Below are 26581 nucleotides of genomic sequence, written 5' to 3'. Positions count from 1 at the left end.
CTTAGTCATACTGACCATCTAGGAATGGGCTGATCTGAGTAGGGCTGTGAGTCTCTGTCAGCTTGTCCTTTTTTTTAGCAAGAAGTTAGTGTGTGTTTGCAGGATCAAGGCCTTAACCACAGAGATACTTTGCAGAGACTGCTGGAACTGATAAGCATTCTGGTTTTCGTATCTAAAAATAATAACTGATGGAAGGTTTTTTTTCCTTGTTGTGTAGAGGAGACTGCCTTTTTTGAACTACTGAACAGAATTCCGTTCATTTAAAAATATATCAAATGATTGGTCCTACTCTGTACTAAAATCACATGTGGCCAAAAAACCCTCTTAATATTTATAACTATCCAGGACAAAAATAATACTTACTTACAATGTATTTCCTTAAGTATTCAGGAAGTCAACCCAGCTATGGGTTGGCAGCCCTTGCCAACAAGGAGCATGTACTGCTCCTTATGAATACTTAAAGGAAAAGGCTCAAAAGCCACTGCATAGCTACAAGGAGTGCAGCAAAAAAAAAAAAAAAAAAAACAAAAACATGCAATTAAGTTGCTCCCATAGCTGTCATTCTTCAATAACAAATAATTCACATTATCTACACTTGGGAGGATTCCTAAATAATGGGCTTGATACCTATTGTACAGCACCACTACATGGATGTACTATTGAGAAGCTGCCTTAAAACTAATCCTCCAAAATCTCTGAATAAGAGCAGACTTGGCAGGTTCAACACAAGAATGTTACACACAAAAAAATGCTTTCTGGTCATCAAAAGGAACGGGGACGATATTGAGAACCATCTGGATAACCAGCTAAACCAGACAAGAAAATGCTTCAGTCATTCAAAATTGAAGTAGGATAACAAATACATATTTTAAAATATTTTACAGAAAATAAACAGTGGCTGTCCTCTGGCAAACCTGAATAATTTCAGTAGATGCTCAGGGTCCTAATCCAACAAAGCATATGTAAACACAGCAGCAGCTATACTAATTTCACCGAGTTTATGTGTTGAAAGTTACATGCCCTAAGTAAGGGCATTGCTGGAAGGGGACCTAACCTGAATTATGCAAAGTCTTTAAAGAGACCGGAGGAGGGGTTTGTTACATGCAGTCCTTTAGAACCACCACCGTGCCCCTGTGCTGGATGTTACCGGCCTCTGTAAGAGCTCGTTTGGGGGGCGGTTCAGGTTTTTATAAACAGAATTAACGGACCTCGTGTCAGAGAGAGCCCTGTCGTGCCCCTGCGGCTTTGCCCGCACCAACGCTGCTGTGCCAACCAGCTCCTGCTCTGGGCGCAGGAGCGCTCCCGCGGCCCACAGGGTGCACGGGCCGCGCGTGCGGCTTCCCTGGGCTCGCTTGCTCGGTCTCCGGGCCGCGGGGCAGCCGGGTAACCCCAGTGGGCTGGGCAGCTGCGCAGGTAAGAAGCGGCCTCTCCCCAGGCCCGACAAGTGGGTGGAAGCACAGCGCGGCCCGAAGGTCCCCGGCAGCCAGGCGCCAGCCTCGCCGCTGCCGAGCAGCCTTTGTTCGCCGGCCCGCGCCGCCCCGGGAGCGGGGTAGCCCGACCTGCGTGCCGCTGCTGGTTGCGCGTGCGCGCTGCCGCCCGCCCGCCTCGGGAGCGCGTCCGGCAGGCAGTAAAAGCTCGCTCCGCCGCAGCTGGCGCGTCCTCGTGGCGGTGCGTCCGCGGTCGGCAGCAAGCGGCAGGCAGCGAGCGGTCGGTTCAGGCGATTGGGGCCGGGCACCGAGCGTCTCGGCGAGAGCGGCGCAGCCAGTCGCCCCGTAGCCCTCGCGATCGGGGGAGCCAGGCCGCCTCAGCGGGGTCCCACCCAGCCCAGCGCCCACAGGTGAGCGTGTTGCGGAGGAGGCCGAGCGACCTCGCAGGGGCGAGAGCAACCGGCCTGACGGGGCCCTCTCCCCGCCCGGTTCCCGGCGTGGGGCGGCTGCTGGTCGGTCGCAGAAGGCCCCGGCGCGGCCTTAGGGCCGGCTCGGCGGCCGCAGAGGAGAGTCGGGACAAGGCCCCGCCGCGGCCTAAGCGCAGCGAAGGCGTCCGGTTCCCTGCTGACGGAGGGGCCCCGTGCCGCCGCCCGCGACGGTTGTCTGAGGCAGCGTGACCCAGGGAAGCGAGGCGCGGCGGGACCTTCCTCGTTGGCCGAGCCTGCGGGTCCCGAAGGGAGGAGGGACTGGGCCCCGCGGCGGCTGCGAGCCCTTCTGCCGGACTATTGTGCGCCAGCCTGAGGCGGCGGCCGGGCCCGGCTGCTGCGGAGGGTCTGGGCCGCGGGGCTGCCCCTTTGTGGTCTCGGCCTCGCCGCTCTGTGCGCTTTGTGCTCGCGGAGCGGAGCGGGCCCTGGCGCGGCCGAGGAAGGGCGGCGAGGGCGGCCCTAGCACTGCGGGCCTCCGGCGGGCCCCGCCGCTGCAGGAAACAGGTTGCCGGGGTAAATGGGCCGCTGGGTGCTCCTCTGTGGTATTTCCTGGGAAGGCTGTTGTCTCCCTCCTCTCTAATCCGGTGAAAGCAAAGACGGGGTGGGGGGGCGGATTCTTGCTTATCCCACGGCTTCCCCTGTAAAATTAAAAGGCTGGATTTCTCTTCCCTTCTCCACGGATTTAAAAGGACAGGAAACAATAGCGTTTGTAGTGAAAGGCAAAGCGTCCTAAGTGTTTCTTCAGGAGGAAAACTAAGTTTCTTTTCTGTTACTGAACTGGTGGCATTTTTATTATAAGCGCACGTTTCGTTTGTAGTCGCAAACATGCAATATTTCTCCAGTATTATCTCTTCAGCTTCTATTTCAACCAGTCTGGATGAATACTACCTTTCCTCTATAATAAACGGTTTACTCATATGCTAAATAAATAGATAAAGTGGCTTAATTTGTTTAGTGTGGCAGATGAGTGTATGTTAGGAAGCTCATAGCTAATTGGACTAGGTCATGAAGGACATGGGATATTCCACACATGGGACATAGCTTCACTTGTCTTTTTAACTCTGAGGCTAGCACAGTGCATTCTAGAGGGGGAGGAAAAATGGAAGGGACTTTTCTCAAGCCGGAGTTATTCAAGCTGATCTTCAAGAAGATTTTGGGTATTGGAATACAGGTGGACTAATAGAGGCTTTTAGGATAAAACATGGATCTCTGGGCCACTAATCTGTTGTAGAAAATAACTTTGGGGGGCATACCTAAAGAATAAATTGATTAGTTCTGCTTTTATAATGTATTCTACACCATAACACTGGTGTAAAAAATGAGCGTTAGAAATAATTATGTGAACTTAAATAGAAACTAATGTTCTCCAATAGTTTTAGCACTTCTCACAGCACTGAAAAAATATATAGGAAAGCACAAGGAAAAAAATTATCCACTAGTTTTGAGAATCTGGTGTGACCCAAGAATTCTGAAAACGATGGAATAATGAGTGTTTTAGGCCTGAAAGTGCATGTCATGACAAAGTATCTTATCCGTTAACCTGTTGTTTCTGTTGGTATGGTTTTAATGCTGTAGCTTAATTAGGCTGTTCTAGAGGAGTTAACTCAGAAATTCAGTGGCTCCAGCTAAGTAGGTGTGAACTAGGGAAAGTATTATTTTAAATAACACAAGTAATTTCCGTACTTAGGTTTGAGCATAGTTGCTGCTGTCTGATTTGTGTGAATTGTGAAAGAGGTACTGCTTAGACATCAGATGCCTGCCTGCCTTTGATGTTGAAGAGTGGGAGTATGAGTATGTTCGCATAAGAAGCAACTCTTTTTGGTGCGAGAGCTTCAATCAAGTAGGACAGTTTTATGAGGGACAGTCATGTAAGACTGTCCCATCAGTCTTACATGAGGGATTCTGGAAGACTATACATACAACTCCTATGAGAAATGTGATGTTAAATTAGGATCACTTTGCTTTTCTTGTTTTTTCCTGCTTGTAATAGTGTTTGTGGTCTGGTAACCATCAGCTTTAAAAGTTGGACTGAGTTTTGCCAAACAGACTATTGATGTGTGTTTTGCTTTAATGGTTAGCTCGTGAAAATGAGACAGTCTGAACTAGATGAGTTAAGGCAAATCAATGGTATCTGAAATTCTGGACACATGTGAGGAGCTCAGTTCTGCAGTTGTGATGCATATACTCAGTCTGCAGAAAGCCAAAGTGAAAGTTATCTTTCCAGCTGCTGGCTGTAGTTACCCAAGTCCTGATTGGTACTGTTAATACCAGCTGCTGCAGACAGCAGCAGCAGTAAGAATGCTGGCAGGCTCTAGTTCATCTCAGCCATCTCTTGGGACCTACAGCTTAGGATCTCTTCTCTGATGTTAGTGTTAATGAACGCTGTAGATGCAGAAGATAATTTTACTGGATTTTTTTTTCTTTGTTTTTTGAAGGAAAATCAGTATTAAGAAAAGTGACAACTAGTTGTGATTACTTCTTCACTACGTAGGTTTTGAGACAGTGGCACAGGTTGCCCAGAAAAGCTGTGGCTGCCCCAAGTGTTGCCCGATGTGGCAGCATTCAGGGCCAGGTTGGACAGGGCTAGGAGGAGCCTGGTTTAGTGGAGGTGTCACTGTCTGTAGCAGGGGTTGGAACTGGATGAGCTTTTAGGTACCTTGCAACCCAAACCAGTCTGTGATTAAAAAAGAATAGTAAGATGTACCCCTTTTGATTCTAAGAAAAATACACGACAGGTAAAGACATACTGTTATCTTAATATATATCCTTTGTTTCATGAAAAAGAGAATTTGGTGTAAGCAATTAACTCTTTTTCAAAGTGTAAGGTAGTTTTATGTCATCACAGGAATAATGAGACATTTGGGTACTAATTCCACAGAACTTTAATCAGCTAGTGCTAGATAATTACAGTTAACCAAATGGTGCACTTCTGATTTTGATTTGTTTCTCTTTTTAGAATCTGAATAGGGAAGCTGAGGTTGGCTTTATTTTCAGTGGGGAAGTAAAATATTATTTCAGTGGTAAAGGGTGTATTTGTTCTTTTGCATCTGAAAATACCTCTTTAAAAATCACTGTGGATATATTCCTACAGGGAAATTGATGTAAAAAGAGCAGTAAATTTATCTACAGGCAGTTGTTGACCATTTCCTTTTTTGTTTGCCTCATCTAGGAACAGGTTTGTATCTTTTCTTGTAACAATTGATTGCTTGAGACATGAAGGGAAACAAGGAGAGTGTAGTGATAACTTCTGTTGCTTAAGAAATTAGTCATCAGCTCCTTTAAAGTGAAACAGCACTTACTTGAACATTAGTCTGCATGGTATGAAGTCTTTAAGTTAATATTTTTAAGTTCTTGCATATAGTGCTAAATGGAGCGAAAATTCATTTAGTCCTTGATGAAAGACCACAGTGACTTTTCAGTATTTGATTTTTTTAATGCTGTCAAAGAAGAGCATTTAGAATGCCACACTTTTTTAAAGAGTTATTTTTGAGTACATGTTTAGATAAAATATGTCAAAGGAAAACTACATATGAAGTAAAATTGTGTGTTAAATTTTGCTAACATACATATTGTCAAAAGGTTGAAAAGGTTTTAACTGGAGTAGGAGTATTTTAAAACAATTTGGTATTAAATTTGTGGAGAGAAAGCTTGAAAATCATTTCCTTTAGGTAAAAATTGCTGGAGGTGGTGTTTAACTTAGAAATATAGTTGTGTTAAGAGGCTTATCTTTGTTGTTTTTGTTTAGTCTGTATTACAGCTCTTTCATGAGGGAAGATTCTATGTCCTCTATATTTTGCAAGAGGATGACAGCTGAAATACAAGGTTTCCAAGTTCCGTTTTGTATGTCTTGGTACACATTGCTTTACGATGAAAGCAACGTGCAGGTATTAGTTTAAAGTGGGTTTGAGAAGTTCATTTTTCCTATGTCGTATGATTTTTCTAAAGGAAGTGGTTAGCTGCTGTTAACACACTGGTATTAGGAAGGAAGAAGTAACAGAAGATGTAGCACTGCACAAGCTGTGGTTCAGCAGTAGCTAAAGACAGTTTCAGTTCAGACTGCTAGTGGTAACTTGCAGTGTTGCTGTCACCAATGTGAGAAGTGGGCCAGTTTTAGTTCCAAGGTTAGTTGAAAACTAATCACCTGTGAGGAACAGGTAACTACTACCTGGTTCACTTCCCAGAGCAGCTTGTGCTGGGAATGGCTTAACATGGCTCACGTGTTAACCTGCGAGCCAGTGCTGCTGCAAGAGATGTTGTCCTCTGTCATTGTGGGTGCGCTTGGATTTAGTCCAAGTGTAGTCTTGCAGCTAAGAAAGACTGGTCTGGCGCTCTGTTGCCAGCTTGTTTTCAGTGTCTTCCTGGTGTCTGATGTAAGCACTCATGTACATGTGAAAGACTGATATTGCTGAATACGTTACCTTAAAGAGAAAGAAAACTAATAGGTAAAAGGCAGTGCAACCATTCAGTTTGGTAGCAGCTTGCTTTTGTTTGTTGTAGAAAAGGTAGAATTGCACCCAGACATACTGTGTTTGTGTGCCTAGAGGGAGTCGTGGAGCCTCTATCTGGTGGATTGTTATTTCTGCTGTATATATTTTCTTCAGTTGCTTGTAGTGGTATCTGAAAGCGCTGAAGAAATACTAGGACTGAGCAGTTCTTAAGTGCTGTTAAGGTGTTTCAGAACCATGAAACATGTAGTGTTGCTACTTTCTCTTTGAAAGATAATCATAGAATCGTAGAATGGTTTAGGCTGGAAAGGACCGTAAGGTCATCTAGTTCCAAGCCCCTGCCATGGGCTGGGCCACCTCACACTAGACCATGTCACCCAAGACTCTGTCCAGCCTGGCCTTGAGCACTGCCAGGGCTGGAGCATTTACCACTTCTCTGGGCAACCTGTTCCAGTGCCTCACTACCCTAACAGCAAAGAACTTCCTTATATCTAGCCTGAACTTCCCCTGTTTAAGTTTAAACCTATTTTCGCTTGTCCTATTGCTACAGTTCCTGATGAAGAGTTCCTCCCCAGCATCCTTGTAGACCCCCTTCAGATACTGGAAGGCTGCTGTGAGGTCTCCGTGCAGCTTCTCTCCAGGCTGAACAGCCCCAGCTTTCTCAGCCTGTCTTCAGATGGGAGGTGCTCCAGTCCCCTGATCATCCTCATGGCCCTCCTCTGGACTTGTTCCAGCAGTTCCATGTCCTTTTTATGTTGAGGACACCAGAACTGCACACAGTACTCCAAGTGAGGTCTCACAAGAGTAGAGTAAAGGGGGTAGGATATGGTTGGTTTCTGGGCTGTGAGCACAAACTGAAGCTGTCTCATGTTCAATTTCTCATCAACCAGCACCCCCAAGTCTTTTTCCATAGGGCTGTTCTTAATTACTGTACCACCCAACACAACTTCATGCAGCACTTTAGAACAGAGATCTTAATCCAGTTCTCAGGTCTGTGAAAATGGGCTCTAACTTTTTGTGGTTTTGTGTTTTGAAACCTCACAACCTTCTGGCATTTTTTGACCAGGTGTAGGACTCAGAATTTGCTAGACTTGTGATCAGATATTTTAATCTTCTTAAGTTACCTCATATTGGTTTGGAAATCATATTTGAAACACGCTTTGATACGCGTTTGTGTGTCAATACATATATAATCCCACTTTAAGGTGTACAAGATAAGTGTCTTATTTTTAACTGAAGTTAGTTTTTAAATTTGTGTAAAGTTGTTCGCTTTTGCCTGTATATGAGCCTCAAGTCTTGTTCTGTTCCTCCTCCTTATGTGCATGTGCAGTTGCTTTCCTGTGAAAGCTATTGAAATGCTCTGCTTATCTCTTGATTTCTGTTTATTTTGAAATACGTATGCACACATGTGTATAATATATATTAAAAAAATCACTAGAAGCACAAAATTACTTTGGTTCAAGGAATTTTTCCCCCCCTTTTTTGTGCATGAAGGTGTCAATGCAGTTGAGTTAATTTCTGTAGGGTTCATCACTACATGGCCCATATCTGTGTGATTATGCAAGTACATTAGGGAAGTAATTTGAAGACTGGTTGTACAGGTGTGACTGGGGAATAAATTGGCTGGCAGATGTTGGTGGTGTACTATAAAATTTTAGTCTGGCTTTGTGCTAAGTCAAGTATAATCATTAGAAAGGAAATTTTACAAATGTACGCATTCCATAACAGAAGTTGAAATAGACATTCTTTTAAAAGAGCACCTGTAAAGCAGTAATTTTAAAAGCACTTTTATGCATATTAAAACCAGCTGCTTTGCGTAACAGCTTTATGTTAAAATCTAGTGTTCCATTTAAGGAAAAGTTGTTCCTTGTATGATCACAATTCTTCCATGGATGTACAGGTGCTCATCTACTAGAGGAGTTAGGAGTTTTTTGAAAAAAGATTATTTAATTAAGGGAGTTCCTTAATAGCATATGAGGAAGTAGTCTTAGGGTTGCCTGTGAAACTTTATTTCTTAATTTTTGAGTGCTTGATCTTCCAACCCAATATATTTTTGTAAAACTCCTGTAACAGAAGGCAGCTCAAAAGTACTTAAATTTACGGTTGTCCTCTGGATCGTGAGTCATTGTTAACAGTTGATGTTTGATATTCACCACTGCAGCACAGGCTCAAGTTTTGATTTAACTGCATAACAGAAGAGAGGACAATATTTTGCAGAGAAGGACATAGTCAAGGGTGTTGAATTTAGAAAGTGCTGATAAAAAGAGCATCAAGCAGCAGAAAGTTACATCTACTCCTGTCACTTTCAAACCATTTAGAAAGTCTTGTGTTTTGTTTTTTGATGCAAACTCAGGCCTGACTTCAGAGTGGTTATGGTTGAATTTTAATTTTGCATGCCATGAACCATTTCCCAGGTAATACAAATATGTGAAATAGTGAGTGCATTCTACTTAGCATTTGAGATAATACCTAGTCAGAATTCAGTGGCCATTAAAGAATGTAAGAACACTGAGAGCTGCTCTAGAACATAAGAACACTGAGAGCTGCTCTTCTGATGAATTTGAATCACTTGCTTCAAGAATTGGGTAGTTGGATTTTCACAAAGAAAGCTGAGGCACTTTTTTTTGTCTCTTTGATGTACAAAATACTAGAATGAATAGAGGGCAGTTACCCGTATGTGAGGAATTGGAAAGTAAACAGTAAACAGATTGAAGTTTGACTATTGCTAACTGTAAAAACTGAGATGTTAAATAATTTAATATGGTGTCTTTTAGTGTATAATGATATTTTGTTATTACTAACCTTAAGTAGATTTAGATAGGGTCTACAGAGTGAATTTAGTATCCTTATCAAGTTAATGTTTTTTCTGCATTAATGTCTGAAAAACATGTAAGAAATGTTTGAAAAACCTGTAAAAGGCAGGGAAGTACTTGCCTGTGGCGACTCAGAAACTTGTGACAGAGCAGGAGCTAAACCCATGTCACTCACGCTACACAATGATGCTCTGTTACCTCTAATCCTTTTATATATATTTATTTTTATGGGTTTTTAGGTTTCAGGGAATGCTCAGTCTTTTCATGTGACATGGTCATCTGTGGAATGATCAGTTCAACCCATTTCTGTTTGCTGTGTCTCAGGTTAATAATGCTTGCTGGATGGAAGAGTGCTTTTATTTCTGAGATAAAGCCACATTCTAAAACCTGCTAAAACCTTTTCATGAAAAGTAGTAGAGCTGTTGCTCTGTGCAGGAGTACAACCATGGTAGAGTTGTCAGTAGCCAAGGTTAGGAATCTGAGTAGCATTGTAGTAATGATTTTTAAAAAGATTTTTAATGGTGGCAGTTGAATCCTTGTGCAACAGTACTACAGAAACAGTTGATTCAGGACTGAGGCGTGGGGAAAATAAGTCATTCCAGTAAATTGGATTGGGTTTAACGGAAGCATATGTAATTCAAAGAATGGATGTTAGAAACATAAGACATGAAGCAAATGGGAGTTCAAAGAAATGAAGTGCTGAAAAGTTTGGAACTATCAGAAATGTGAAAGCACCACTCTGCTTTTGCATTTATTTTACTAAGGTCTTACATTTGTTACAGTGTAAATAATATCAGTGCTCTTTATTTTCTACCTGAATTGGGTATCCACAGTAGGAAAGTTTTACTTCCAAAATGTAGAAGTTACCGTTTACAAAATATGCACTTAATTCTTTACATATAAAATGTTGTGTGTTTTATTTTTATGTTGTGCCTCAGAATGACTAGATGTTTTGTGTAGGTTAGTACAAGAAGGTCTGAAAACTTCATAATTACTGATAAGTTAGGCTTCCAGTGTCACTCTGTGTGCTGTTGGAGGTACGTGTGTGCAGATTTCATGTTTGTCATACCTTAGGGCACCCAGGTCTGTACTCTGGAATCAGTTATCTCAGTTCTCCATGCCCACCCCTACGTGTTTACCCTCTACAGGTCACATTACCATTCTTCACAGGGTTCCACTGTAAACGGGACTGCTTATAGGAATACAGAATTAAGCATGGCAAGAATAAATTATTATTTAAGATGGAAATATGTATGGACCTAAGCAATGCATTCTTGCGGGGAGATTTTAATAAAAATAGCCAATATACGTAAACTTGTCCTGGCTGCTCCTACAGGGCGGCTTTGTGTGTCATGATCAGTCTCTTTTACAGGCCAGGTCCTCCTTGATCAGGTCTGGTTATTCTGATGGTCTACTCACTAGCTGTTTAGTTATGCAAGAAGAATATTGAGCATAAAGTAGGTCTTGAATTTGAATGGGAGTAGTTATCACAGAAAGACTTTGCATGTGAAGACACATCGAAGTACAGGTTCTTCTTACAGTGTTCAGCCTTACTGAATTAAGGTAGGTGCTTCCACGCCATACACCACACCCTCCTCCCTTCTCTGCCACAGACACAGGAATGGTGATGCAATATTGCATGGCAGTTACAGTATGCAGTGGAGAATATAGGTTTTGCAAAATCAGACTGAGGAAAGAACCACAGCCCCCAAACTGTCACACTTGGTAGGATTTGCTGTTAATATTTACATAGTTTTGGTTGGGATTTTTGATTGGTTTGTGGTTTTTTTTTCTTGAGCTAATAGAAGTTGTATACAGAGCCCATCTGTGATATCTTATAGAACAGAATCAAGTGCTTCTTGCTTCACATACTTCTGGATGGTAGTATATGTTACAGCATGAAAAATAACTTGTTGGGGTTTTTTTTTGGTGCTGTTACTAATTCACTTTGTAGCTGATCCTCCTGTATGCCTGCGTGCCTTTTTATTGCAACATTCTATGTCTGGAACTTTTTAAGAGGTAACTGACTACCTGTGTTTATAGAAATTACTGGGCTGAACTATTGTTGGAAGATGATCCTGATGCAGCTTAGTTCAGTGTGTTCTGTGCGCTGTGAAAGGAAATCAGATATTACTAAAAAAATAAAACCCATTTTCCCTGGTATTTACTGTTTGCATAGAGTTGTCTGCATTTTCATATGAAATTTTTCTTACTTTGTTAGATTCGGTGGTTTGTGCTGTCTTTATTTTGAAACCTTAACTTCTGCTTTATCTCAGTTAGTGTTTCTGTGATCAAACTACAGCAGGCTGCCAAAAGGCATGTTCAGTTTGGTATCTGAGAAGACTAGTGTAGGACAGCTGCTGGTTGGAGTTCATACCATAGTTTCTCATGGTATAGGTTTTGTTTGTAGGCATGCTGGCGGTTCAGGTGTCCTGTGTAAAAGGAAGGCTCTGACCATTGGCTGATTCCTGGCAATGAGGGTACAGAGCTAGTGAATGGAAAGAAGACAAGGCTTTTGTCACAGAGCCCAGCTTCAGTACACGGCAGGAGCGTGCACTTACACAGCTTTGAGCAGTATTTCTGTAGTACCATCGTCATGCCTCTATAGTAGATGGGATCAGCAGTGTCAGTGAGATAAATTATTTGCTTGTTTTTAAAACAGAAAAAAAGGTGAAGTCCAGTTTGGAAGTGGTCCATGATCTTTCTAATGCAAGTGTTTGGTTTTGATTTGTGTTTAAAGAATGATTCTTTTTCTCTATATTTTTGTTTATGTAATGAAGAAGGTTGTTTCACTGGCTACTTTGTGGCTTAACTTTCACAGACTGGTTTGGGTTGGAAGGGGCCTTAAAGCTCATCCAGTTCTAGCCCCCTGCCACGAGCAGGGGCACCTTCCACAAGACCAGGTTGCTCCAATTCCTGTCCAGCCTGGCCCTGAACACTGCCAGGGATGGGGCAGCCACAGCTTCTCTGGGCAACCTGTGCCAGGGCCTCACCACCCTCACAGGGAAGAATTTTTTTCTAATACCTAATAAATTACCACATATCAGTAATTTTTGCTATTATTGCTTATACCAATTTATTCAATATATTGTTGAATTTTCTTTCCCTAGTGGTGGTATTCGATAAATTGTTTTTAGTATAGCTGGAATTTTAAGGAATTTCCTTTATAGTTCCCCTACCTTTTGCTTTCTGTCCAGCTTCCTCTCCTTTCATATCTAAGAAGATGAGGGAGATGCACATCCTGTTTTGCTTTATGACTTGTTTACGGTCTGTGTTCTTATAATTACAAGACATATGAAAGCTGAGGTGTTCTTTGGTAGTACAGTACAGAGTAAGCAGTCCAAACTCAGTTTTTTTGCTATTAATCAGACATTTCTAGTGCCCATTCTAGAATGAAGTTTGGGAGTTTATCAGTTAGTTGTTCTTTCCCTGAACTTTGGTCTTCAGTTAGCTTTTCTCTGCCAGACTGGAATACCATAGCAGTATAGTCTCCAATATTCCGTGCTAACTTGGATCTTGATTCTTTAGACTATGGAAAATTCTGGTTGGCTACAGTATGGGTCACTTGCTTTTTTTACATTGATGAAGTTATTTATTGCATTTAAAACTTGCATGACTACAGCATTCAAAAGTTACATGATGACAACATTAAGCTGTAGTCATGGTAGTAGTCGCTTGCTAATATGTATTTTATGTAGTGTTGCATGTCTTCTGTAGGGCACTGTTCCTTAATTTTACATTTTAAAGTTGTTAGAAAAACTTCGGTAGCTAGGAAAAAACCTCTTGGGTTGGTATTTTATATTCTGGCATTGATAGGAGAAATAGTTAATGGTAGCAGTGAAGCAGAAGTCAAAGGACACTAGCCAAGTCTCAAGCTTTTGTATTGGATTAGAAACGGGTCACTATAATTTGATGGATGTAATATTATTGTTTGTGTTTACATAGTGCTGTTTGGATGTGCATCTGCTGTGCAGTATGTGTTGAATTTGGAGAAGACCTGGATTGCCCACTAGCAGTGACTCAGTTGGTTATCATATTATGTACACGAGAATATATTTGATAGCATCGGAACACTGAGCCTTAGGGTCTGGTGGTTCACTGCAGAGGTAGCCATGAAGAGGATGACTGATTCCATGATTATGTAAATCCATTGGGATTTCCCTTCCTGATGGTTGGGAAGAGGGGTTGGTAGGGAGTGTCTTGAGGTGCAAGAAAAAAACTACCTGCACTTCCAGGCAGGCTGGGTCACTACAAGGTGATGGAAATTGTTGCAATTTTGTATATAAAGGAGATGAACTGGACAGGTGATGTTTTGGAAAAGGAAATCATCTTGCGACCTGCCTCAATTTTGTAATTTTTTTGAGGGGCTTGTTTTATTATCTGTTACATTGGATTGCTCTGGCTTTTGGCTGTAATGAAGGAAATCAGAAGCCGTGAGGTGTCTGAAGTAATAAATAGCATATAGTTAAGGACACTAAAGAAAACAGTGTCTGAAAGAGTTGAAAAAATTCATAATTCATGAATAAAAACCAGAGTGTTTAGAGACTAAATTGTGTTTTGTAGTTGATTAATAATTTGTCAGGAACTGTCTTCTGGAAGTTCTGAAGTAGGCCAGTAGGCAGAGAGGCAGTGGATAAGCTGGGATGTACTTTTCTGTGCCCAGTGTGTTACCACACTTGCAGGAGCAAGCATGCATCTGATATTAAGCATGCCAGGCCTTTGTACTCTGAAATCATCCAAGAGCTGTGGGAGATAAATTGATAGACTTCAAAAGGGAAAACCTTGGGCCCTCAAGTGTCTTGAAATTTAAATAGAAATGAAAAATATTAATTAAAAAATACTCACAAGCTATTAACTGGGACAGTGTGCATAACGCACTTAATGTTACATGTTTGATTGCTGAGGTGTGGGTTTGGTGGTGGTGAGGCTAATATGGAGTATTTTCACTAGAGCCTGCTAAAACCCTTTTCCTTTCTGTTTTGCTGTACATTGAGGATTATGAGTGCAAGAGGGGACAAGGAAAGGTAGATTCCTTGGAGGATGACTTTCAGAAATAGTAAGTACACGTAGCTGAAAAGCTGGCTTTTCCATAGACCCATAGATGTTACCTCAGCCACTTAAGACTTTTCATGGAACTGCTGGAACAAGTCCAGAGGAGGGCCACAGGGATGATCGGGACTGGAGCACCTCCCGTATGAAGACAGGCTGAGAAAGTTGGGGCTGTTCAGCCTGGAAAAGAGAAGGCTGCGTGGGGACCTAATAGCAGCCTTCCAGTACCTGAAGGGCACCTATAGGGATGCTGGGGAGGGACTCTTCGTCAGGGACTGTAGTGACAGGACAAGGGGTAACGAGTTAAAACTTAAACAGGGGAAGTTTAGATTGGATATAAGGAGGAAATTCTTTCCTGTTAGGGTGGTGAGGCACTGGAATCCAATGCCCAGGGGAGTTGTGAGTGCTCCATCCCTAATAGTGTTCAAGGCCAGGTTGGATGAAGCCTTGGGTGGGATGGTTTAGTGTGAGGTGTCCCTGCCCATGGCAGGGGGGTTGGAACTAGATGATCTTGAGGTCCTTTCCAACCCTAACTATTCTATGATTCTGTAACTGAGCAACCATGTTACAAAATTATGGTATCCTAAGAATTTCTTATATGAAATTAATGCTACTTTAAAATTTGTGAGAAAGCTCCCTACTTAAAATACACTGGAGCCTCTTTCTAATCAGAACCAAGTGTGCTTTATAATCACCTTCATTCTCAAGATAATATTCACTTGGGACTTCTGTATTGTTAGCACTTGCAGCTTCTTGGGCTTGATATTATGTACTTGTACATGTGCACATGTTCTTGTTTCTAAATATACACACAGTTCTCTTTTCTGTTGCATTCACAAAACCTGCTGCTGCTGCCAAGGAAATATTGGTCACTCTTTAGTATTTTCAATTTATTGTTTATAACATTTTACAGACGTTACCAGTCTTTCTCTATCTTCTTTCAAGATCTTATTTACACCTGTTTAATGAATATTTTCAACAGGTTGTTTAACTTTCAGGTTTTGGCACTCCTTGGCTTACATCACATCTTAGAAAAAGTAACCTGTCTGGTTTTTTTACAACTTCAAACACTGTCATGAAATGTTCTCATTTGCAGTGCTCTGTAACAGGGGATTGGCTTTAAAAAAGTCTCATTTTCAAATATGGATGTAGAGTTGAAAAAGTTGACAGATTTTGTGTAACTTTGTTGATGGCTGTAATGCATTAAGAATGCATTTTGAGCGGAAGTCTCTGAATTCAATTAGTTCTGAAATGTGATTGAAAAAAAAAATTTTATTGCATCTGTGATAAGGCAGATCCTGTCCTTACACCACTGTTCAGCATTATAGAATCGGAGGGGTTTTTCTCTCTTCCAGCTGTTTAGATGACTCTATAGGAGTTTCATGGGTTTTTTTCCCAAACCAATATTCAGATACTCCCTCAAAAGCTAACTAAAATGTTAAATCTAAGTCTTAAATCTGTTTGTTGAGGGTGAAGATTTTGGATAAGTGGGTGGTATTGACTTGACTTTGTCAAAGGTACCCTGTATTTTGGTGCAGGGCAGGAGAAGTAATTTCTAGAGTGGTGTCTGAAGCCAACACCTTTGAAAGATGAGCAGCTGAAAGGGTCTCGGTCCTTTCCTATGTACTGTTAATTCTATGGCATGCGAGGTGTATCATTGTTTTGAGCTTCTCTTGAAACTGCTTTCCTATGCTTGCACCTCAGCTCAGCTTTTTAATCAGTGGATTGATTGTATGTTCCTCTTCTCATTGTAACTTTTTTTATCCCTCTGGAGTTTCAAAGGCTTTCTCTCTTCAGGCATTGTATATTACATCAATCTAGCAGAGCATTCACTAACCTATGGAGGGGCTAGTGATTTTGTTTCAGACACAGCTGCTTTACTGCAGAAGGGAGAGCCCAGGGCACATTTCAGACACTTCAGAAGGTGCTCTTGGGTTTCTTGAAAGCCATTTCAGTGCTGGTTTTCTTCAGCTTTTCTGTGTTGTTTGAAAACTTTCTTGACTCTTAGCAGGTGGGGATGTTGTATATTGCATGTTTGTGGGGAGACTGAAGCATGTCTTGTACCGTCCTGATAGTTTTTGTTACTAGTGATGGGGTGTTATTTGCATGTAGTGGAGCGGCACTGCAAGCCTCCATGGTCTTCCTTGAACAGGACTTGAAATTCAAGTGGTAGGGACGCATTCTCAAAGATAATTTTCTTTATTCTGATACTGTAGCCTTTTTATGTGATGAAAACAATTTATTGCAGTATGTTCTTCTGTTGCCTGCAGTGGAACTTGTACCTCTGTGATCTTGCTATTCTTACGTCTGTATTCCTTAATGCTGAATGTTTGATGAGCCCAGAGTGTGCATCGTGCAAACGTGTTGACTCCTTTATCCTTAAACAGTCCTTAAAACAGTCCACACGGACATTCAACTGTGTCACATTTTTCCACGTCTCTTGGTCTTTTCCTAGGGTTTGGTATGGTTCTGCTTCATAGAAATGGTGAAATTTCATGTTGAACAGGTTCTTCACAGATGCACAGCGGGAAATGCTAATTAGAGCAGTGTCCTTCAAATAGCGGCAACGGGAAGAGAAATCCATGTTTTGAATGCAGCCCGTAGGTTTTTAGAAGCGGTTGTCTGGGGAGGATGTATCAGATCCATCTCTGTGTGTGAAGAGAACCGGTTGTGGCACGTGAGAATCACGTGCCGCTGTAGAGGGGAGCTCTGTGTACAGGTGCGCGGCGCTCCTGGGCCGCCTCTGCCCCTTCGCGCTGCCCGCGGTCCAATGGCTGCCAACGGCCGCCGGGGGCCGCCCGCGCCGCGCCCAGCCTTCTGCGGCCGGGCGGAGGCGGGGCGGGGCCGCCCGGGACAGCCAATGGCCGGGCCGGGCCGCGCCGCCCCCGCGGCCGGGCGCGGGGCAGCGCCGGCGGGAGGAGCCAGCCCGGCCCGGCGCGGCCGGCCCGCGGCGGGGTGGAGGTTGGGGAAACCATTTTGGGGCGCCGGGCCGGAGCGTGGGTGCAGCCGTAACGGGGGATGACAGCCGCGCTTGGAGCGGAGCCGGGCGCCGCCGGGGTCTGTGCACCCCGCGCAGCCCAGCGGGCACGCGATGAGCTCCTCCGCTCCCCATGACGGGGAGATCGGCCTCCAGCTTGCCGCCCTCGTGGAAGGGAGTGCTGTGTGCCTGCTTGCCGGGAAGTAACGCCAGCAAGGGGAAAGGTAGCGACTTGTGACTCGCGGTGTGTGCAGGGCTGTAAGCTGTTGTGTAGGAGCTCTGAAAGCGTGTCCCTCGGGAGGCCTCGGTAGTGTGTGCAGCTCACCCCGCCCCAGAGCCGTGTTGAGAAGTTCCCTCCGCAGCTGTGTGCGTTCTGGTGTCAAGGACAGAGTTTTTCCTGCTCTAGAACCAGGAAATCTTAAAATGTACTTTTCACTCTTTTGTTTTTTTGTTGTTAGGGTTTTGTTTGTTTTAATTTGTACAACCTCTTGAATAATTCGTGTTGTAGGAAATAATACTTTGACAATCATGCTTACCCTTAGTTTGTCACTGTTGCTTAGAGACATGTCCCTGTGCATGCAAACAGAGATGGTTACACATATTGTGTATTGGGGTTTTTACCTGTAGTAAAGCTTTTATAACTAAAAATGTATTGTATTTCCAGTTCTGTAGTTATTTTTATGTGGTTTGTAATTGTATGGCTTTTGATAGTTTAATAGGTTAAATATATTGTACTGTTAACACTTGGGTTTGTGATTGACTTGTAGTTTTCAAGAGAGCTATAAGACATTAACTTCTCACTTTTCCATCGTGATGTATTATTCATCTCTGCGTTAACAAGAGTGATGAAAATATAGGCTCTGGGCAGGTTTAGGCTTGGTAAATTACAGTTTGTAGTTTTATCCAGTTTCTTCCTTGTGTGCTAATCTCAATGGCCTGGTTCACAGATCCTGCTCAGTTTAATTCCCTGCTCACTTGGACAGTCCTCAGTTGTAGAAGGTGTGTGTGAAGGCTGGTCACACACAGAAAAGGTGATAAAACAGGGCTGTATGGTTCTCTGTAGTACGTGGTTCTTTTCTCTAGTACTTTGAGGCTTAGGAGGTTTAAGTGGCAAGTACCTCTGTGCATAAGGTCTCCTGCGAAGTTTGAAGGTTGCTTAATTTAACTGCTGAATGGGTCCCCAGAGGTGTAATCAAAGAAAGCGGAGCTCACCCAGCCCGTCAGACTGCCCAGGGAACTGATCTAACTCAGTGGGTTCACCAGTGTTATCTGTGGGTTAGTGGGGATCCCTGCATCAGGACCTGTAGATACAGGGAAGATGAAACACACACAAATGTTTCTGAAATGTGTGTGTTTACAGTATTCGAAGGGAAACATGCTTAGAATCTGACATGAATATGCATGTAATGTGTCATTGGGCAGCCTGGTCTAGTGAAGGTGTCCCTGCCATGGCAGGGGGTTGGAACTGTGTGAGCCTTAAGGTCCCTTCCAACCCAAACCAATCTGTGGTTCTAAGCTCTTCCTGTGAATACCGTCATCAGAATTTCTTCTCCCATGTTCAGTTACTTTCTGTGTAGAATTTGTTCTAGATTGTAGAACTGCAGCATGTCATAATGAGTCTCCCACCTACAGGTGCTGAGGAAAAACAACAGCAGTGCTCAGTTCTCCCAGAGGCCTTTACCATTTGAATCCCCTAGCAACAAGCTCATGTGGCATTGCTTCCCCAGAACATCTATTCGTCACAGATCAAATAAACTTTTGAACTTTTCATCTAAGCTGGAGTGCCTTACAGTAGGCAAATGAAGCCAGAAGATACGAACATTCCTGTCATATCTCTACAGTATCAGTTAAGGTCCAGCACTGATTGAGTTTGGTTAATTTCCACCCCCCCCCCCAAAGATGGGAACTGGGTATCTCTAGTCCAAGAAGCCTGAGATGAAGGAAGAGGTTTTGAAGGGTGAGATGATGCTGTTATTGGGCATGTGACCAAATACTGAATCTTAGTGTTTTTCTAGCTCTTAGGAGAGAAGTGCTTCTGTAGAAGAACTTGAAATTGCTGATCTGTTTTACTTTTTAAATGTCAATGGATAAGTTGATTTTATGTTCAAGTCTCATAGTTCCTTTGCTGCATGCCCTGAACCTTGCATGTCTTGCAAAAGCATGCACAGTATGCTGCTTTGAAGTACCTAGTCCAAGTATGAGTAAGTTTGCAGGTGAAATGTTGCTAAATATGGGAAGCTTGCCTGTTGCCTAATATTCCCATGTCAAATAGCAAGGTGATTAAGGATGAGGTTTATTTTGAAAGCTTTATACGTATGTGACAGATACAGAGCTGGTGTACTTGCAGGGAAGCACTTAAGGTGGTTGAGAATTTTACTGTGTAATGTAAGCCAGTTTTGGATAGCATTTAACTTCCTTCACTTAGGATGGCAAGGTTTATCTTTTCAAATTGGACTATTTTTTCCTGGTAGTACTAGTAATTTCTTCTGCATGGGAAGGAGGAGAGTTGGGGGGGTGAATCCATCAGTACTTTTAACTGGCCTGTTGAATGCTTGAGCAAGGTGCTTAGGCAGGCAGGGCTCAGCTTTTGTAGGGGGATGTTTGAAAGGACAGAACTTTAGTGTGAGCTCCACTGATTGTGAAACTTAACATCAGTGCCTCTTCAAATACTGGGAATGTGTGAGCTCTAAGATGTTAAAATTAATTCTCAAATTCAAATTTCTTTTTAATTTCTTATTTGGGAAATTCAGTCAAATTCTTGGGTTTTCTTTTCTTGTATCCTCACAAATGGTTTGGTTCAGGAAGCTGAAGCAGCGGATGTGCTTTACAAGCCTTCGTAGCAGAGTAATGAAAATGAAGAGTCAGTGCCCTGTACTGGGGAACAAAGCAGTACAGTGATCTCTGATCTATGCTTTTCCTTTCTACTGGTTTTTCAGTTTAAAACAAACAAAAAAAATACAGTAAACATGGTCACTGGGAAGGTCGTATCTTGAAGATCAAGTCTGGTTTCTCATCTCACTAAATACGCAGGAACTTAAAATTCAGCCGTAGAATTGCTTCATAGTGCTCCCAGTTGTTACACCCAGTGGCCTGGGTGGAGTGTTTTGTAAATGCAGTAGTAACACCACCCCCTCCCCCTTCGAAAACAAAACACCAACAACAAACTTTGAGGATTTCAGTTTCATTTTCAGTGTGTCTTTACTCATCCCCCTTGGAGTTTCCAATAAGTAAATTCTACTTCAGAATAATTACGAGAACTTCACTTGTTACATCTGCATCTCATACAAGTGTTTGTGTTGTATGCAGCACAACTGATATTCTCCATGTAACATACCCACAGTTTGTATTACATGGAGGTTTTTCACTGTCATTTGTATCTGGTTTCAAGATTTCTTTGTAAATCAAGCAAATCTGTATGCAGAGGAAAATCAGGTGTGTCTGGGTACTCATTCTTTTTTTCTCTGTTCTGTTGCAGAAATGAGCCGTCAGACTGCTACAGCACTACCCACAGGTACTTCAAAGTGTACACCGTCACAGAGGGTGCCTGCGCTGACAGGCACTACAGCTTCCAATAATGACTTGGCTAGTCTCTTTGAGTGTCCTGTGTGTTTTGACTATGTGCTTCCACCAATTCTTCAGTGTCAGAGTGGCCATCTTGTTTGCAGCAACTGTCGCCCCAAACTTACGTGCTGTCCAACTTGCCGAGGTCCGCTGGGCTCCATTCGTAACCTGGCGATGGAGAAAGTTGCCAATTCTGTACTCTTCCCATGTAAATATGCCTCTTCTGGATGTGAGATAACTTTGCCACACACAGAAAAAGCAGACCATGAGGAGCTGTGTGAGTTTAGGCCTTATTCCTGTCCATGTCCTGGTGCTTCCTGTAAATGGCAAGGTTCTTTGGATGCTGTAATGCCACACCTGATGCATCAACATAAGTCCATCACAACACTTCAGGGAGAAGATATAGTCTTCCTTGCTACAGACATTAATCTTCCTGGTGCTGTTGACTGGGTTATGATGCAGTCTTGTTTTGGCTTTCATTTCATGTTAGTATTGGAGAAACAGGAGAAGTATGATGGTCATCAGCAGTTCTTTGCGATTGTACAGCTGATAGGAACCCGCAAGCAAGCAGAAAACTTTGCTTATCGGCTGGAGTTAAATGGTCATAGACGGCGATTGACTTGGGAAGCAACTCCTCGATCTATCCATGAGGGAATTGCAACAGCCATTATGAATAGTGACTGTCTAGTCTTTGACACGAGCATTGCACAGCTCTTTGCAGAAAACGGCAATTTAGGCATCAATGTAACTATATCCATGTGTTGAAATGGCAATCCAACCTCTTGAGGCCAGTGTTTAAATCGTTGCATTTAATTTAGCTGAAACTAGGGTAACCACCTTTGACTGTCGGATGAATTATTTGGTAGATGGAGGCTAGACATATATGAAGGTAAATAAAAGGAAAGGCTGTTAAATTACAAGAAGCAGTTGCATGTAGTAACACTAATATATTTAAAATAAGTCAACAGTAAACCACTGAAAATATATATACACCCAAAACGGGCATCTTTTATATTAAGAATTGATTCTACAGAAAATGTTGTAAAATAATTCTAAAACCTTGTTTGTAGATTGATTGTACTGTTGAAAAGGATACTGTTTTGTGGTTTTGTTTGTGTTTTTTTTTCTCCACCCCTTTCACTGACAAGCCATGTTGAGCGGTCTGGTCTCTGGCCACTGCTTCCCTCCCTCCTTGTCCCCCCTTTGTAAGTCACTACATAGTATTGCTGCTGTTTGTGTATATTTTTTGTGTATTTGCTAATTTTTATTAACTTCTAGTTTTTCATTAAATAAATATGACTTTCTTTTCTGTAATTCAGGTTTTTCTCTTTTTTGTATCATCTTTTTAAAAAATAATTACTGGTGTCATCTTTTTGATATGCGCAATTGCTATGGTAAAACTTCTGTTTCTGTATGTTTGGTAAATTTTGTCTCTTTCCAGTAATCAATTCTTTGGTGATGCTGTTCTTAATTGAGCTATTCTGTGAATGTACGGAACTAGAAAGAAGTAATTCTGTTGAAAGATATATCGGTAAAGAAAGCTCCTCTAAAAACAGGTCAAGATGTTGTTGTACTTTGAGTTATCTTCTACCAAAAAGAAGCAATTACTAAGAATTCTGTGAATTACTTTGTTTAAATTCAGGCTTCAAATTTAGAGATGTTTAAAAACTTGATTGCATCCTTGTATTTGTTGTTTGCAGTACAAAGAAGGTATTATCTTAAGCAGTATTTCACTTACAAACCAGACCATTTGCTTAAAAAAAAAAGGCAGTCAGAATGAGATGCTTTCAGTCTTTTTATGTTTGTCATTAAGAGAATACCTGGCAAATTCAAAAACAAAACAACCCAACTTTTGCTTTTTGCATTAGCTCAAAGTTTGACACATTGATACTCTTGCTTAGTTTTTTGGCTTCACGGCTTTTGGTTGTTACTAAAGGAACTGTCTTGAACTGATTTCTGTATATTAGTGACATGACAGATGTTACAGTGCAAACAGTCTCCTACAGGTGTGACTCCCTAGACAGAAAGCCTTTTGAAGGATACTGGGCTTTCTACAGTCCATCTGTATGTGAAAGATTGAGCCATAAATGTATATGGTATTTGTGTTCCAAGTCGTAGAAACACAGAATAGACTAAGCTGAAAAGCTGTTTGAAAGAGATCTTTGTCAAACCTGGTGGTAGTGGACATGTGGTTGGGGAGGCAGGCTGGCTATTAACTACTTTTGTAACCCATTAAAATACAGTTTTCTTTACTGTGCACTGTCTTAACTTTCTTGTCAGAGATTGATCTATTAAGACAACTCTTGCTTTTACTATTTTGATATATGATGAGGTAAGTATGGGTAAGGAACTTAAAAGCCATCAGGTTGGATTAATAAAGTACTACAGAAATAGCTGTCTTTGTGTAGTAAAAGTTTCACTTAAAATCTGATATTTAGGCTGTTGGAACGGCACACAGATTTGATTTAAAAGATGTAATGGTGCCTTGTGACAGTAGATAAAACACTTCAGAAATCCAGCAATCTGGCATCTTTTTCTGTATGAATATACAGTAATTATTTGCAGTCTTCCAAATTCAGTAATTACTCTCACCTAATTAAGCCTGTCTACATTTACCTCTGGTTCGTCTCCTGGCCTTTGACAGAAACTTGGCTACTTTTTGGTATTTTGAGGGATGCACTGACTTGTGTGTGATCAGCCGCCTGGGACTTGCGTTTGCTTGCTGAGGTCACCTTGTTTCCAGCTCTCTGGTCTTGTTAAGAAATCTGTATGGAATATGGGGTGTCTGTCATCAGAGAGAATGATTAGAGATTATCCTTAGGCCCAGATCTTTAAAAGTATTAGAAGCCTGTTTCAGTGGCTCTCCTGTACAGTTTGAGGATATGGTGAGTCAACTACACTCTGATACAGAAACAGAAAACATACTAGAAGTCTGTACAATTCACTGCCTTATTTAAAATAAATGGTGTATTAAAGTCTGGCATTGTTGTGACAGTAGCTATTTATTCTAGAAAGCATTGTTTTACTTTGCTGTATTGGGAGTGAGTATTCACATTTAATAGATGGGATGAAATGCAGTAGATCTTGTGTTTGCTAGCCCTGTTTCCATTGCTTTTCATTGCCCTTTGCGGGGGGGGGGGGGGGGGGGAAGCCTTTAAAGGAAAATGATTGTCAGATGTGGACGTTAATGTTTGGGTTTTGTTTGACATTTTTTGCTGTCCTGTTGCAGTAGTGCTTTCCAATTGGAGCAGGCAAAGCAGTGCATTGGTGGTGTACCTTTGTAGTGTTTCACCAACTGTCTAGTTTCTTTGTGTATTCTGTGTTCAAGTATCTTGCAAGGTGTTCTGAGACTCGGTGGTTGTTGCCTCTTACCCTTGCAAGGTGCCTAGTGAATGAATGGAACAGAACTCTTAAAACAGTGAAACATTATGATTTTATTACATTGTCTTCAGTGACATTTGTAAAATCTTTTGTAATCAGGTACAGAAATACTCACAGACTTTATTACTATGGTGCTGTTATGTTCCAGGTAAATCAGCTTTCTGTCTATGGAAATGAAAGCAAAACAAATCATTACTTTTGATCTATAGGCTGCTTCTGTAATAGCTTTTGTCAGTGGCAGTTTGCATTTCATGAGCACACTCCAGTTTGTTTCAGAATAAATGAGCAGGATGAGACTGTAATATATGGGGCTTCCCTTGTGGTTGACCCTAGCATGAAACAGTGAAAACCTCAAGGATCTTACATTAAAAAAGTTAAATTCCTATCCACACTCTCAAGGGAAGCCAAGACAAAGCTGTCAGCTGAGATGGGACACTGACAGGCTTCTTCTTAAACATGCTTGATTTTTCTTACATCACTTGCAGTGGGCAGTACCTAGTGCAATGTGATGATCCAGGGTTCTCTTGGCATTGTTTAAACGATTCACCCTTTATAGGCTAACTCCAAACATAGGTGCAACCCAGGCTCAAAGTGATTTCTGTCAGGTAGGAAAGACACAACATGTCCCTCCAAAATGTGACCAGGCTTTTTCCACAGTCTTCAAGTGTGCTCCACCTCCTGGTGCTGACAGTACAACTGCAGGTACCTGAACCTGAGTGTGTCCCCTCCCTCTTATCATGAGAATTAGAACATTCCAGTTCTTTGGAGTAGATTCCTGCATTTAGGTTCGAGAAATGATGTCTGCATAGACCTTGCCACAAACCAGAGGTGAGGGTTGAAAGGACTTAGTAACTTAACTTGAACCATATTGCTTCTGTTCAGATCACTTAAGCATACTTTTTAGATTTCAAACCCCTTATTTTTCCCCTGCTGTTGCTGCTGCTGCTCCTTAGTGTATTGAATGTTATTTCCTAAATAAGTAAACTGTTGGGCTAAATCAGTTTACTTTTTGGTGTATTGGACTCTTGCTGAGCTGAATTTGCTGCAATTTGTGTTCTCCAACTACAGCTCACAGAATTATGTATTATGGAATCAGAATCACAGAATGGTTAGGGTTGGAAAGGACCTCAAGATCATCTAGTTCCAAGCCCCCTGCCATGGGCAGGGACACCTCACGCTAAACCATCCCACCCAAGGTTTTGTCCAACCTGGCCTTGAACATTGCCAGGAATGGAGCATTCACAACCTCCCTGGGCAACCCATTCCAGTGCCTCACCACCCTCACAGTAAAGAACTTCTTGCTTATATCCAATCTAAACTTCCCCTGTTTAAGTTTTAACCCGTTACCCCTTGTCCTATCACTACAGTCCCAATGAAGAGTCCCTCCCCAACATCCTTTTAGGCCCCCTTCAGGTACTGGAAGGCTGCTATGAGGTCTCCATGCAGCCTTCTCTTCTCCAGGCTGAACAGCCCCAACTTTCTCAGCCTATTCCCTGTTTATATACAGCTATGCCAGATGAGCTGAGGATTCCTTCTTGACAGCCTCAGCTTTCTCTTGCTTTAATCTTACCAGTAAAGGAGTATTTTTTTCATGATTCTTTGTTGATGTTAGTAAAATGCCTGTAAAATGTGGTTTTGGATTAACTGATATAGTAGTATTTTTATTTTAATTCTCATTTACACCCACATTTAAACAATCAAGTTTAGCTCATAGTTCTACTTGATACATTGAGTTTCACAGAAATCAAGAGTTATCAATACAGATGTAATCTTGGCCCAGCTGCTTAAAGTTTACTATTCAGACGCTCAACTCTGGGCTTAACTGCAAAGCCTCCATCAAAAGCTGCGTTAAGAACTTCATCCAGGCAGCTTGCCATAACAAAAGTCAAATCTTGCCGTATGTTCACTGCAATTTCTTCAAGATCCTTTTCATTTCTTTGAGGAATGATGATTCTCTTCAGTCCGGCTCGGTGTGCTGCCAGGACTTTGTCTTTAATTCCCCCCACCTAATGAGAAGAAATACATATATAAAAACATCCGTGACACTGATCTAATGAGGTAATCATTGTAACTAAACACATGAGGAGTTAAACTTTAATGAAAGGTTCTCCCTCCCCCAGTCATTTAGGAAAACAAAAATGCAGCTGTAGTTTTATCTCATATGCTTAATGAGGGGAATATGTTAATGTGCTACTGTACGCTTTCATAAGTTGAAAGGAAATTAAAAATTAGTCTGGGACTGCAGGTACATGAGCATCAATAGTGGAAGAGTCGCCACTTTTCAGGATTTCTTAAAGAAACATGGCCCTGACTTTTTTTTTCACAGGATACGCTGAATCCCTGTACCTACATTAGAACTGTTTTTATGATAAGGGCAGTACCAGGTTTAGGGGGAAAGTAGCCTTAAGGATGCAATGCCACAAGGTTCTAGACTGCATTTAGA

At 42.0% G+C, this 26581-nt stretch overlaps 2 protein-coding genes across 3 annotated transcripts in view; one reads left to right on the top strand and one right to left on the bottom strand.

Annotated features, from left to right (window-relative positions):
* The first annotated feature begins 1588 nt into the window (after window positions 1-1588).
* On the top strand, window positions 1589-23740 carry SIAH1 (siah E3 ubiquitin protein ligase 1). Of its 2 annotated transcripts, none has more exons than XM_065663167.1 (2): window positions 1589-1837; window positions 20672-23740. In XM_065663167.1, exon 2 carries the CDS (start codon window positions 20674-20676, stop codon window positions 21520-21522), a length of 849 nt encoding a protein of 282 aa, XP_065519239.1. In that variant the 5' UTR covers window positions 1589-1837; window positions 20672-20673; the 3' UTR covers window positions 21523-23740. The 2 variants fall into 2 exon arrangements, with proteins under 2 accessions (XP_065519239.1, XP_065519237.1); XM_065663165.1 differs by lacking the exon at window positions 1589-1837 and adding an exon at window positions 17143-17420.
* A 2031-nt stretch (window positions 23741-25771) lies between these two features.
* LONP2 (lon peptidase 2, peroxisomal) overlaps window positions 25772-26581 on the bottom strand; it is a 46745-nt gene continuing 45935 nt past the window's right edge. The window contains exon 15 of the mRNA XM_065661802.1: window positions 25772-26144. Within this exon, the coding sequence (XP_065517874.1) occupies window positions 25923-26144 (222 nt within the window). The 3' untranslated portion in view covers window positions 25772-25922. The remainder of the gene's footprint in view (window positions 26145-26581) is intronic.

This window comes from Lathamus discolor, chromosome Z (assembly GCF_037157495.1).
Source record: "Lathamus discolor isolate bLatDis1 chromosome Z, bLatDis1.hap1, whole genome shotgun sequence".
Taxonomy (NCBI): Eukaryota; Metazoa; Chordata; class Aves; order Psittaciformes; family Psittacidae; genus Lathamus; species Lathamus discolor.
The sequence above is the reverse complement of the archived record's forward strand: the minus strand, read 5'-3'. Positions and strand labels throughout refer to the sequence as shown.

Excerpts from the sequence above, each read along its gene's own strand:
- SIAH1 (XM_065663165.1), top strand. The coding sequence starts at position 17,330 with ATGACGGGGAGATCGGCCTCCAGCTTGCCGCCCTCGTGGAAGGGAGTG. Across the intron at positions 17,421-20,671 it reads TAACGCCAGCAAGGGGAAAG|AAATGAGCCGTCAGACTGCT; the intron begins GTAGCGACTTGT and ends GTTCTGTTGCAG.